General features: G+C 46.2%; 1 protein-coding gene across 5 annotated transcripts in view; it reads right to left on the bottom strand.

The window, feature by feature from the left end:
• Window positions 1-12,240, bottom strand: part of MICU1 (mitochondrial calcium uptake 1) — a 407,340-nt gene that overhangs the window by 15,882 nt on the left and 379,218 nt on the right. For all 5 annotated transcript variants that reach the window (XM_030203485.1, XM_030203487.1, XM_030203486.1 and 2 more), the window contains one exon: window positions 9,657-9,765. In XM_030203485.1, the coding sequence (XP_030059345.1) occupies window positions 9,657-9,765 (109 nt within the window). The remainder of the gene's footprint in view (window positions 1-9,656; window positions 9,766-12,240) is intronic.

Genomic DNA, 12,240 nt, shown 5'->3' with positions numbered 1-12,240 from the left:
GACACTTGACCCTACTGGGAAATGATTATGTGATGCTACTATTATGCTTTTGTATTTAGGAATTTGTTATGATTTATTATATCATGCTTATAGGTGTTTATTGTATTATGTTTATTAACTATGCAGTGTAACATGCCTTGGACAAGGGTGTGGCCCAAACTAAAATTACAAATTACATCCCTCCTGGATGTCACTAAAAGGGCAATTCTATATGTTCTGCCCATATTACTTGGGGCAGCTCGTGCTATCTGTGTGCAACAGATTACATGTCTGTATATGTACTAAGCTAAGTATATGAACTAGATCCCTGTATTTCTACAGTCTGCTGTGATTAGCCCTGTGTTCTGCTCTCAATGCCTTTTGGGGCTTTGTTGTTACTGCCTGCCTCAGACCATGTTGGAAGGAGCAGAATTCCTCCCTCTGATTGCTCTCTTGAGAAAAACTGAGAGGGGAGAGGGGGTGGAACTTGATATACCGCCATTCTGTGGTTACAACTAAAGCAATTTACATATTATATACAGAGTCACAAGGAGCTGCAGTGGGAATTGAACCCAGTTCCCCAGGTTCTTAGGCCACTGCACGAACCACTAGGCTACTCCACCACTCCTGAAAGAGATGTTAATTGTACCTATGTCATAGATCCAAGTGTAGAGGGGCTTGAACTCTCCATGTTGATGGCAGTATACTGCTGCTTGTTTTGAGTTGAGGTCACAAGACTATAAATTTCAGTAGGCACCTAAATGTTAGGTGCACTGATACTGGGTTACATTAGTATTCTATAGTAGAACCTTGGTGTTTAGGTTCTGTTACAGAATAGGCATGCACAATGCCAAAATAGAGGTGTCCAGGCAAAGCCTTCCCCCAAAAAATGTGTTAATTTTGTACATACCATGACAGGAATGAAACTTACTCATATCAGGCTGTGTTGGAAACAATCTCACTCTCTCGAATTTGACTTTGCCAAAAAGGTTTTCCTTCTTGGGTTCATAGGGACAAATACGTGCATACAACATATCAAGGTGTACTTGGAACAACTTCTTAATCAAGTTGGTAGAACCACTTCTGTTGTTCTACCATTTCTCCTGTCTGGACCAGAGTCATCAGTACCTCAACCCTGAACACATACTACTCCCCTCAAGTGTCTATGAAGTTTAGTAGTATATCTGTTCTTTCATAACTCAACTTCATTTAAATCTCTCTTTATTGGACCAAATGTCACATAAGTTACAAAATCCTAAAATTGGTCCTGACTGCTGTAACAGAATATGAAAAGAATGTGCTGTTTATGTAAATAAAGCTGCAATGCTAATGAAACTTGCCATCCTTTTCATAATAATAATTACATATGCTTGCATTATCAGTGATTTGTGATGACATTTTGAGGATAAAACAAAAAATGATGGCAGATAAGGATCGTAAGACCCATCTAATTTGCCAATTTCTTTTCCTGTTAAATGACTCTGTTCATGAGAATAAACCAGTGGATTCTGTTTCCAAGGTTTTCCTTGGTAAAATATCTTCACCATCCCCAATCAGGGCAGCCTCCTGCAGACTATAAACCCTGTGTACTCTATCCCAATATCACTCCAGACTTTTGCCTTGACATTTGATAGCTGATTTTCATAGCTTACCTTTACCCCAGTGTTATATTCACAATGCTGTTGCTTTGAGAGATGAATGTAGTTATTGTAAGCTTGCTTAAACATGGCAGTTCTCTGTTCATGCTGTCAAGCTGAATGTTAGCAATTTTGTGTGGCTGCGTAATATATCCCTGGTTTATACAGACAATTTGTAAACTGTGTTATGGTTGACAGTGTGATGCAGTAAAGAGGATTTACTGCCTAACTAGCAGTAGGTATATGAATGAAACAAAACATGATGTCTCTGTGCCTTAAGGCAGCACTGTTTGCTCTGGTGTACAATGATCATGTTGCTGTTATCTGCCTGTTGCTGCTATCTCAGTCTGGATATATTGTGCAATGCTAGTTCAGTTTTGATCTCAAGGAGCAGGTGTCACCCTGCAAATCTGGCTGAGTTGGGGAGGAGAGAGGGTAATAGGAAGATAAAACAGATCTGAGGATTCTTGCGTCTCTCCAAGTCTCACTGGAGATGGCTCCTTCATGGTAAAGACATTTTAGTATGGATGACTTACTGTAGATAGGAATTCAAGAGCTGGGCAGTTTTGTTTGCACTTTATACACTAAATTATTGGATTTTACAGTACAAATATTAATTATGGTTTAATAATGTAATAGTTTAGGCATTTCAGTTTGTATGTATGGGTGCACAAAAAAGAAAAAAGACATGGTGGATGTGCATTTACTGTTTATCAGGATGATTCTCTAGGGCAGAGATTCTTAACCCAATCCTCAAGACACACCTAGCCAGTCAGGTTTTCAGGATACCCACAATGAATATGCATGAGATAAAGTTGCATGAACTATCTCCAATGTATGCAAAACTCTCTCATCCATATTCATTATGGGCATCCTGAAAACCTAACTGACTAGGTGTCCTGAGGACTGGGTTGAGAACCCCTATTCTAGGGTAAGTCTGATATGCCTTGGGCAGAGGCATTGATCAGAGCGCTAGAGGACTGGGGGAAGGGATTAGAGGGTGACTCATGACTCTGAAGCCAGGAGGATTCAAGTTCAAACTCTAACAGACAGATGATCAAAACCGCACGCTGTTCCAAACAGTGCTCCAAAAATAGCACTGGAACAGCGCGGGGCGTTATTAGACCTATTATCAGAGATAATTGCATGCAAATTTAAGCACGCAATTATCTCTGATCATGGGGTAGAACTGTGGGAGAATTGTGCCTGAGCATGCGCTCAGCACAATCCTCCCGCACTTGTTTGACAGGTCTGGGCTGTCAAAAGCCCAAACCTGTCAAACACAGGAACTGGAGGTCAATGGGATCACCAGGCCTCAACTACCCCTGCCCCGAGCACCGGGGGGCTGGATGTCTGGCAGACCTCTGGTCCCCCCCCCCCCAGGTTCAGGTGGGTCTCCAGCCCCCCCTAACTCCCCCAGCAAAGGGTCCCTGGTGGCCTAGTGGGCGACCAACCAACCCCCCCCAGCGACAGAGGGGCTGGAGGTCCGCCTGACTTCTTGTCCCCCCTCCCCCCCGATGATCCCCCACCAAGGTTCAGGGAGGGCTGGAGATCCGGTGGGTCTCCAGCCCCCCCTAACTCCCCCAGCAAAGGGTCCCTGGTGGCCTAATGGCCGACCAACCAACCCCCCCCCCCCCCCAGCGACAGGGGGGCTGGAGGGCCACTGGACCTCGGATCCCCCCCCCCCGACATTCCCCCCCCCCAGGTTCAGGGAGGGCTGGAGATCCGGTGTCCCCCAGCAAGGGGTCCCTGGTGGTCCAGACCCCCCTACCTTGTGTGTTGGAGGAGGGAGGGTAGCCTGCCTCCCTCCTAAGGTAGGGGGGTCTGGACCACCAGGGACTTTTTGCTGGGGGACTAGGGGAGGCTGGAGACCCACCAGATCTCCAGCCCTCCCTGAACCTGGGGGGGGATCATCGGGGGGGACCGGAGGTCCAGCAGACCTCTAGCCCCCCTGTCGCTGGGGGGGTTGGTCACCCACTAGGCTACCAGGGACCCTTTGCTGGGGGAGTTAGGGGGGGCTGGAGACCCACCGGATCCAGCCCTCCCTGAACCTGAGGGGGGGGGGGGGTAATCATCGGGGGGGGGGGAGCGGAGGACCAGCGGACCTCCAGCCCCACCTGTCGCGGGGGGGGGGGGGGAGTTGGTTGGTCCCCCAATAGGCCACCAGGGACCTTTTGCTGGGGGAGTTAGGGAGGGCTGGAGACCCATCAGATCTCCAGCCCTCCCTGAACCTGGGGCGGGGATTGTCAGGGGGACTGGAGGTCCGCCGGACCTCCAGCCCCATCGCTGGCAGGTTTGCTGTTGGGGGGAATGGGGGCCTGCCAGCATGCAAATGCAAGCTGGACATGGCTCACCATTCCTCCCCAATGATCTGCAAACCCTAACGCCAGCTCAGAGCTGGTGTAGGGTTTGCTATGGCCAGCGACTCAATCTTTGGCACGCTGGCCGCTGATCATTGGGGATGAATATGTTTAGCCCTGTTTAGCATGCATTTGCATACTACTTGCATTCAGAGCCCTCGAGTGCGTTGTTTCACACGCTCGAGGGCTCTGATCATGGGGCTAACAGCCTCTAGCGCTGGCGTTTGCTTCTGATCAACCCCCTGGTTACTTTAGATATTAACTCTCTTTATACAAACATCTCACAGCTACAAACACTCAATATTATCAAAGGAGCTCTTCAAGATCACACCACCCACCGTAGGATTCCCACCTGGTTCATCATCACTCTGGCCACCATAGCATTAACAAAAATCTACTTCTGCTTTCAGAATAAATTCTATCTACAGATAAGATGTACAGCCATGGGAGCAACTATGGCTCCAGATATCGCCAACCTCTATGCCGCACATTTTGAGGATGTTCACCTACAAGATCATCCTTACAAGAATCAGGTTATTTTTTATAAACGGTATATCGACGATATTTTTATTTTATGGAGAGGGGATGTGATCACATCACAAAATTTCTTATCATGGCTGAATCAACATGATCAGCACGTGACATTTAAAATGCAATACAATGTATCTGATATCAACTTCCTAGACCTGTTAATCAAGAAAAACATATGTTTTTGAGACAACACTTTACAGAAAACCAACAGATAGGAATGCTTTTCTATTCTACACCAGCTTTCATAACGCCTCTTTAAAGAGGAACCTTCCATATTGCCATTTTTTACAGTTGAAGAAGATTTGCTCCAACTATGAGTTTGAGGAGCAATCAGTAGTTATGCCAGAGAGATTACCCTGAAAGCTGCATCCAGGAGGGTTTGAACAAAGCAAGACAAAAACCAAAAAGTGATCTATTGACTGAACATCAAAAAAGAACAGCCTTCTCTCTCTCCTCCCCACTTCCATCTAGCATTTCTCCCCTTTGCCCCTCTCTCCCTATCCAGCATCTCTCCCCATATATCCTTTCTCCCCATCTGGCATTTCTCCCCTTGCCCCCTCTCTCCTCATCCAACATTTCTCCCCTTGCCCCCTCTCTCCTCATCCAGCATTTTCCCCTTTGCCCCCTCTCCTCCCATTTGGTATTTCTCCTCTTGCCCTCTCTCCCCACTTGGCATCTCTCCATTTGCCCCCTCTCTCCCTATACAGCATTTCTCCACTTGCCCCCTTCTCTCCCCATCCGGCATTTCTTCCCTTGACCCCTCTTTCCCCCTTCCCCCCTCACCCCTTCCAGCATCTTTCCCCTCTCTCCCATCCAGCACCTTGCCTCCTCTCTCCCCATCCATCATCTCTCCCCCTGCCCCTTCTCTCCCCATCCAGCATCTCTCCCCCTTGACCCCTCTCCTCATCCAGTATTTCTCCCCCCATCCAGCATCCTTCCCCTCTCTTCCATCCAGCATCTTCCCTTGCCGTCTCTCTTCCCATCTAGCTTTTCTCCCCTTGCCTCCTCTCTCCCCATCCACCCTCTTTCCCATCCAGCATTTCTCCTGCAGCCGCTGCTGCTTCTTCCAATGAGCAGCAGTGGTGAGCAAATCAAAGAATAAAAAGCACGGGACTAAACTGCTCAGACGCGCACAGTCGGCTCTGCCAATCCTCTGCCCCTGACGTCAACTTCCTGTTCTGGGGCAGGGGGTCGGCACAGCTGACAGCGCGTGTCCTAGCACTGCAGCCCCGCGCCTGCTACTCTTTGCTTTGCCCACTGCTGCTGCTCATTGGAAAAAGCAGCTGTGGCCGCGGAAGAGAAGCAGGGGATGAGCAGAGAAGGAAAAAAAAGTGTCAGTATGCTGTACTGGCACAAAAAAAGCCCTGGGGGGGGGGGGGAACGAGAGGATAGAGTTAGTGAGAGACTGGGGAATAAGAGGACGTGAAATAGGAGAGCCAGGGTGAGTGAAAGAGGTGACAAGCTGTAGGTAGACACAGTAAAAGGAGGGAAACTGAGGACTGGAAAGTATGAAGAATTAAATCTGGACAGAAGTACAAAATAAATTGAAGAAAGCTGAAAGGAAAAGGAGAAAAAAATTAAAAATGGATAGGAAATCTGGCAAGATGAGGAAAGCAGAAACCAGAGAATGGGACCAACAAATAAACAAAGTAAATGACCAGACTACAAAGGTAGAAAAAAAGAATGTTATTTTTAGTTTAACTGACTAACTTTCAGACACCAAAACCTCCTTCCTCAGGTCAGAATACTAGAACAGCAGTATACTGTCCTGACCTGAGGAAAGAGGTTTTCGCCTCTGAAAGCTAATTGAAAATTATATTTAGTCCAATAAAATGGTATCATATTTTCTATTTTTCTTTTATTTGCATTTGTTAATTTGTAATGTAATGGTTGGAATATGTCAGTTTTTTAAATTTACATCTATCTTTATATTTTGCACAGTACTGGGGAACACGCATTGCTTTCTCTGGTGTTGCACTGTATGAAGAGTCTGGCTTAAGTACATAAGTATTGCCATTCTGGGATAGACCAAAGGTCCATCAAGCCCAGAATCCTGTTTCCAACAGTGGCCAATCCAGGTCACAAATACCTGGCAAGATCCCAGAAAAGCTCAATACATTTTATGATGCTTATCCCAGAAATAAGCAGTGGATTTTCCCCAAGTCAAATTAATAATGGTCTATGGACTTTTCCTTTAGAAAACCGTCCAGATCCTTTTTAAACTCCACCAAGCTAACCGCCTTTACCACATTCTCTGGCAACAAATGCCAGAGTTTAATTATACAGGAGTTCAGTTTAATTTTTATTTCTACTTTTATTTTGTGGTTACTTATTCTGTACTGGGTGAGGGTCTGTTCTGCGTGTGAGAAAGAGATGTGTTTTTCTGTTAGCATTGACTATACAATCAATCTGTTCTAATCTGGTTGGTTTAGTTTTCCAATAGATTTATTGATGTTCTAGTGCTCATTGCAGTGTTTGTGGTACTGTTTTTTTCTAGACAGGCACTTGTTGTGTGACTTGTGGAAGTTACTGCTATTAAAGTATGTTGGAATTGCCCTGTAGGTCCTGAGTGCCATTTGTAGTGTTTTGTATTATGTCACACTATGTCTGGTATTAGTTTGGATTTAGATCACACCTTTCTCAGTAATAACTCGAGGCAAGTTACATTCAAGTACAGTAGGTATTTTCATGTTCCTGGAAGGCTTAAAATTTTATCTGAGGTAATGGAGGGTTAAGTGACTTGTCCAAGCTGATTTGAACCCTGGCTTCCCTGGTTCTCAGACTGCTGCTCTAACTATGTTTGATAACTCAGCAAACCAAAGGCTAGTGGAGCTGAAGCCTGCTGGCCATTTGGCAACCTACCCAAAACATTGATAGGTAAATTATTTTATGGTTGTCAGTAACTTCAATTTCTGTTACAGTACTGTGGAACATTACTGTTCACATGGCCAACAGGAAGACGCTATACTGGGGAGATAGGGCTGACTGACAGCCAAGTATTAAAATACCTGCATATATTTCCAGAATACTATAAATACTATTCTGTTCAATATGTTGCATTATTTTGATTTTTTTGTATATAATTCCCTAGAATGCATACTGTCGTCATCCCGGTTTTTTTTTTTTTTTTTTTTTAAGAATGGTGCTCATATAGAAGGAGCAGCATTCCCTTTTAAGATGCAATAAACATCTAGTATCTGATTAAAATTTAGACTAGTTACAAACTATAGGCGAACAAGTAGGGAGAGCATGCAGAGTATGGCTCATGGAATTCTTTCCAACCTCCCTGTGAGTGTTCATATATGCATGTGTGTGCATGTCTGTGTATGTATCTGTAAGAAGTGCTCAGAAGGTAAGGTAATAGAAAATTTTGCTCTGCTCGCGAAGAAACATTTTTGCTCTGACCAATTCAGTCCTTAGAGGAGGAAAAATTAGGGGAAAAATCACCAGTTATAAATGAAAGTTCATGGCACCATGCCCTGAGCCCAGTTTTGAATGAGTTAAAGGTCAAAAAGAGCAGTAGGAAACTGCTAGGCCCAAAACAGGGAACTATTTTAAGATCGTAGTCTTGGCTCATGAAGTTTTATACACCAGTATTTCCTACTATTTGTCCTCTGTGATCCATCTCCACTCCCCAGCTTGATTGCATTGTTTCTTGTATGAACATTATCTGACTTTGGCATTGCACACTAGACTCACAACAAGATAAAGCACATTCTTCATGGTTCCTTTTCTGTGGAACACACTTCCCCTCCCTCTTTGCAATGAATCCTTGCATAACAATCAGCGCGGCCCTGAACATATACTTGTTTACACAGGCTTTCAATGGGGTTTGCTGGGGGTGGCTTTTAGTACTCGTGTTCTACTCTTCTCTACTGTCTTCTTTGAGCTACTGGCTATATATCCTATTCTTTTGGGTTCCCTTGGCTATATCAGTTCTTTTGCTCCCTGCTCTTTTATACTGTTAATATTAATTTGAAGTTCCTGTTTTGTTGATGTTTTGAAGTTGATGTTTTGTTATGGAAGGTGGTATAGCAAGTGCAAATAAACAAATCAAAAAAAGGGTTGAACTGCTGGATTAGAGAGGAGAGCAACTGTTATATGCTCAGCTGCAAGCTCACCCTCCCCCTTCCCTTTCCATGCAAGCTGCCTGGAATGGAGAGTCTTCACAGAATCAGCTCTAGGGATTGTGGCACCTTTGGGCAACTTTTACACTGGTGCCCCTCCCACTAACAGCTTCCTTCCAGCCTGCCGGTTTCACCTATACTCCCATTCCACCAGTCTGCCCACTCACATCAGCTGCCTTCCAGTCAGCTGCCCACCTGCCTACATCCACCACTGCCTTGCAGCCAGCCTCCCCCCCCCCCCCACATATCCTGACTCACCCCAGGAGGCCTGGGGGCAACAGGGCCAGGAGCAATCCCCACTTGCTCCTGCCATAGTGGCAGCCTTCTTCAAAATGGAGCCGCTGACCTCACAATGTAGTCTTGTCATACTACTGCTAGGAAGGGGGTTTAAGATGCCCTATAAGGGATTTTTTTCTCTTTATATGGCAGCTTGATACCCCTAGTGGTAGTACTACAAGACTACCATGATGGGTCAGTAGCACCATTTTGAAGAAGGCAGCCTGTTGCTCCCAGGATCCTTTGGGTAAGTTAAAGCTATCGGGGGGGGGGGGGGGGGGGGGGGGGGGGGGGATGCTGGGTGGAAAGGAGTAGAAGGGGTGGGGTTTGAAAAGTTGAGAGGCTTTGGATATCTCTGTGTGAGATACTGGGAGGGGGGGAGGGGTGCTGTAGGTATGGGGCAGTCCCAAAGCAGCCTGAATGTTCAAGCTGGACTCTGAGATGCACTGCGCCCTGGGGGGGGGGGGGGGGGGGGGGATGCAGTGGGCAGCCTCTGCTTCATGGCTCAGCTGCCTTGATTCAATGAATATGAAAAAAAAGGTAAGCTGGGTCAGTGATGTCAGAAGCTGAGGACTGTAGTGCTCTTTATTGCCAAAGGCCTGAGCCAGTGCTTCACCTGGCCTATGAGTTAAGCTGGACCTGGGTCTGGAGCAGAAAACTCCTACCAAACTAGAGTCTGAACATGCTTCTTTTCTGTTATTTCCTGAGAAAAGAGGAATGTGCCAAGAAAACACCAGTTTAAATACCTTTATCCAGAGATGCACCAGCCATGTGGTAAAAGCTGAGAGCCGTATCTACATCATTGATGTTTTTCAGAAATGTGAAGAAGTTTTCCACCTCTTCAAATGTCAGCCCCTACAAGAGAGGAAAGAAAAAGTGGCTGGTTACAGGAGGACATGACGCAAGAAAAGTGCTGTACTGAGAATCCCAGTGCCAGCAGACACTAAGATTCAGCAAATCATAAAATATACAGATGCTCATTGTACCCCCATGTACCCCCAACATTTACATCCAGTCCCCTCTGGTAATGATTACAATATAAGTGGCACGGACTCCTCATTCTTACATAGTAACAAAGTAAATGACGGTAGATAAAGACCTCTATGGTCCATCCAGTCTGCCCAATAAGATAAACTCATTTACTGCACAGATTCCTACTTCTACCAGCCAGCGTTTCCTGGCTCCAGTGCATGTCTATGAGTGACTAGCCCTTCAATCCATTTCCTTTTCCATGAATCCTGCTGAGCTTAAGATTTTTCAAATATTAGCCTGGATGTCACAGAACCCACTAAAAGTAATCAGGTCAATGTTCAGAAAAATTTCTATGGAATAATGTAAAACTTCTAAGCTAAACAATTCAAATTATTCCTATATTCAGTGGTGCTACATGTACAGTTAGTGCTGCTAAATATACCAGTATAAGTTATAGGCCTGATATTCAGTTGGCAGTGATCAGCATTTTGCTGACTGCCACAGGTGTTATCCCCGGAAATTCAAAGACAAGCCATGTCGCTTCTTTCTCTATAACATCAACAAAAACCGCCCTTTCCTCTATGAGCACACCACCCGTACTCTCATCCACTCTCTCATTACCTCTCATCTTGACTATTGCAACCTACTCCTCACTGGCCTCCCACTTAACCATCTATCCCCCCTTCAATCCGTTCAGAACTCTGCTGCGCGTCTTATCTTCCGCCTAGACCGATATGCTCATATCACCCCTCTCCTCAAGTCACTTCACTGGCTTCCGATCAGGTACCGCATACAATTCAAGCTTCTCTTATTAACCTACAAATGCACTCAATCTGCAGCCCCTCATTACCTCTCTACACTCATCTTCCCTTACGCTCCTACCTGTAACCTCCGCTCACAGGACAAATCCCTCCTCTCAGTACCCTTCTCCACCACCGCCAACTCCAGGCTTCGCCCTTTCTGCCTCGCCTCACCCTATGCTTGGAATAAACTCCCTGAGCCCATACGCCAAGCCCCCTCCCTGCCCATCTTCAAATCCTTGCTCAAAGCCCACCTCTTCAATGTCGCTTTCGGCACCTAACCATTATTCATCTATTCAGGAAATCTAGACTGACCCAATTTGATTGACTGCACTTTTTTGTCCTTTAGATTGTAAGCTCCTTCGAGCAGGGACTGTCCTCTGTGTTAAATTGTACAGCGCTGCGTAACCCTGGTAGCGCTTTATAAATGTTAAGTAGTAGTAGTATGTCTGGGCTCCGGCATTGAATTTCCGGGTATATGGAAGCAGCAAAAACACAGCCGATTTAGTGTGATACTTGTCACTTAAACGGCTACGGTGAACCATAAAGATAGAACTGACTTTTGTGCGGTCCTACTTATGGGGTTGCATTGGCCAGTTAAGTGCTGAATATTGGCACTTAACCGGCTAAGTGCTGACTCCACCCCCAGAACAGCTGGTTTCACATTGGGGGCTAATTTAAATGTCCAGGAGCCTCTCCTTTAAATATTGGGCCTTAGATGTGTAAGTGCAAGTATACTTACACAAAGAAACTGCAAATGTCAGGGCTTCAACATATAAACTGTACACATAAGACCCCGTAAATCTGTGTCACACGTGTAGATTATATGTACGGCTTGGATGGTTCAAATTCCATGTCTAAGCCAGCAGCAGATAAAGGGTCATGGATTTGATATACCGTATTTTTCGGACTATAAGACGCACTTTTTCCCCCCCAAATTTGGGAGGAAAATGGGGGGTGCGTCTTATAGTCCGAAGGTAGATTTGGCTGGCTGGCTGGCTGGCAGGCAGGCCGCCCGCCCTCCGAGTTCGGGATCGCCGTCAGGGTTACCTCCTCCCCCCCCCGGCCCTGTCACCACTTCTCCCTACTCACTCGATCTTCCCTGGTAGTCTAGTGACGTAGGGGCAGGAAAGAGCCCCCTCTTTCCTGCCCAGTGCGCTGCTCTCCATCCTCCTGTATGCAGCCTGACGGTCTCGGCGAGATTCAAAATGGCCGCCGAGACTTCAATTCTCGGCGGCCATTTTGAATCTCGCCGAGACCGTCAGGCAGCAATGCATACAGGAGGATGGAGAGCAGCGTGCTGGGCAGGAAAGAGGGGGCTCTTTCCTGCCCTGACGTCACTAGACCACCAGGGAAGATCGCGTGAGTAGGGAGAAGTGGTGACAGGGCTGGGGGGAGGGCGATCCCGAACTTGGAGGGAGGGATTCGGACAAGACGCACCGGAGCACCTAGGTTTTAGAGGAGGGAAAAAGGAAAAATTTTTTTTTCCTATTTCCCTCCTCTAAAACCTAGGTGCGTCTTATGGTCCGGTGCGTCTTATAGTCCGAAAAATACGGTA

This window comes from Microcaecilia unicolor, chromosome 5 (assembly GCF_901765095.1).
Source record: "Microcaecilia unicolor chromosome 5, aMicUni1.1, whole genome shotgun sequence".
NCBI lineage: Eukaryota > Metazoa > Chordata > Amphibia > Gymnophiona > Siphonopidae > Microcaecilia > Microcaecilia unicolor.
Note: the sequence above shows the minus strand (reverse complement) of the source record. Positions and strands in the feature narration are given on the sequence as shown.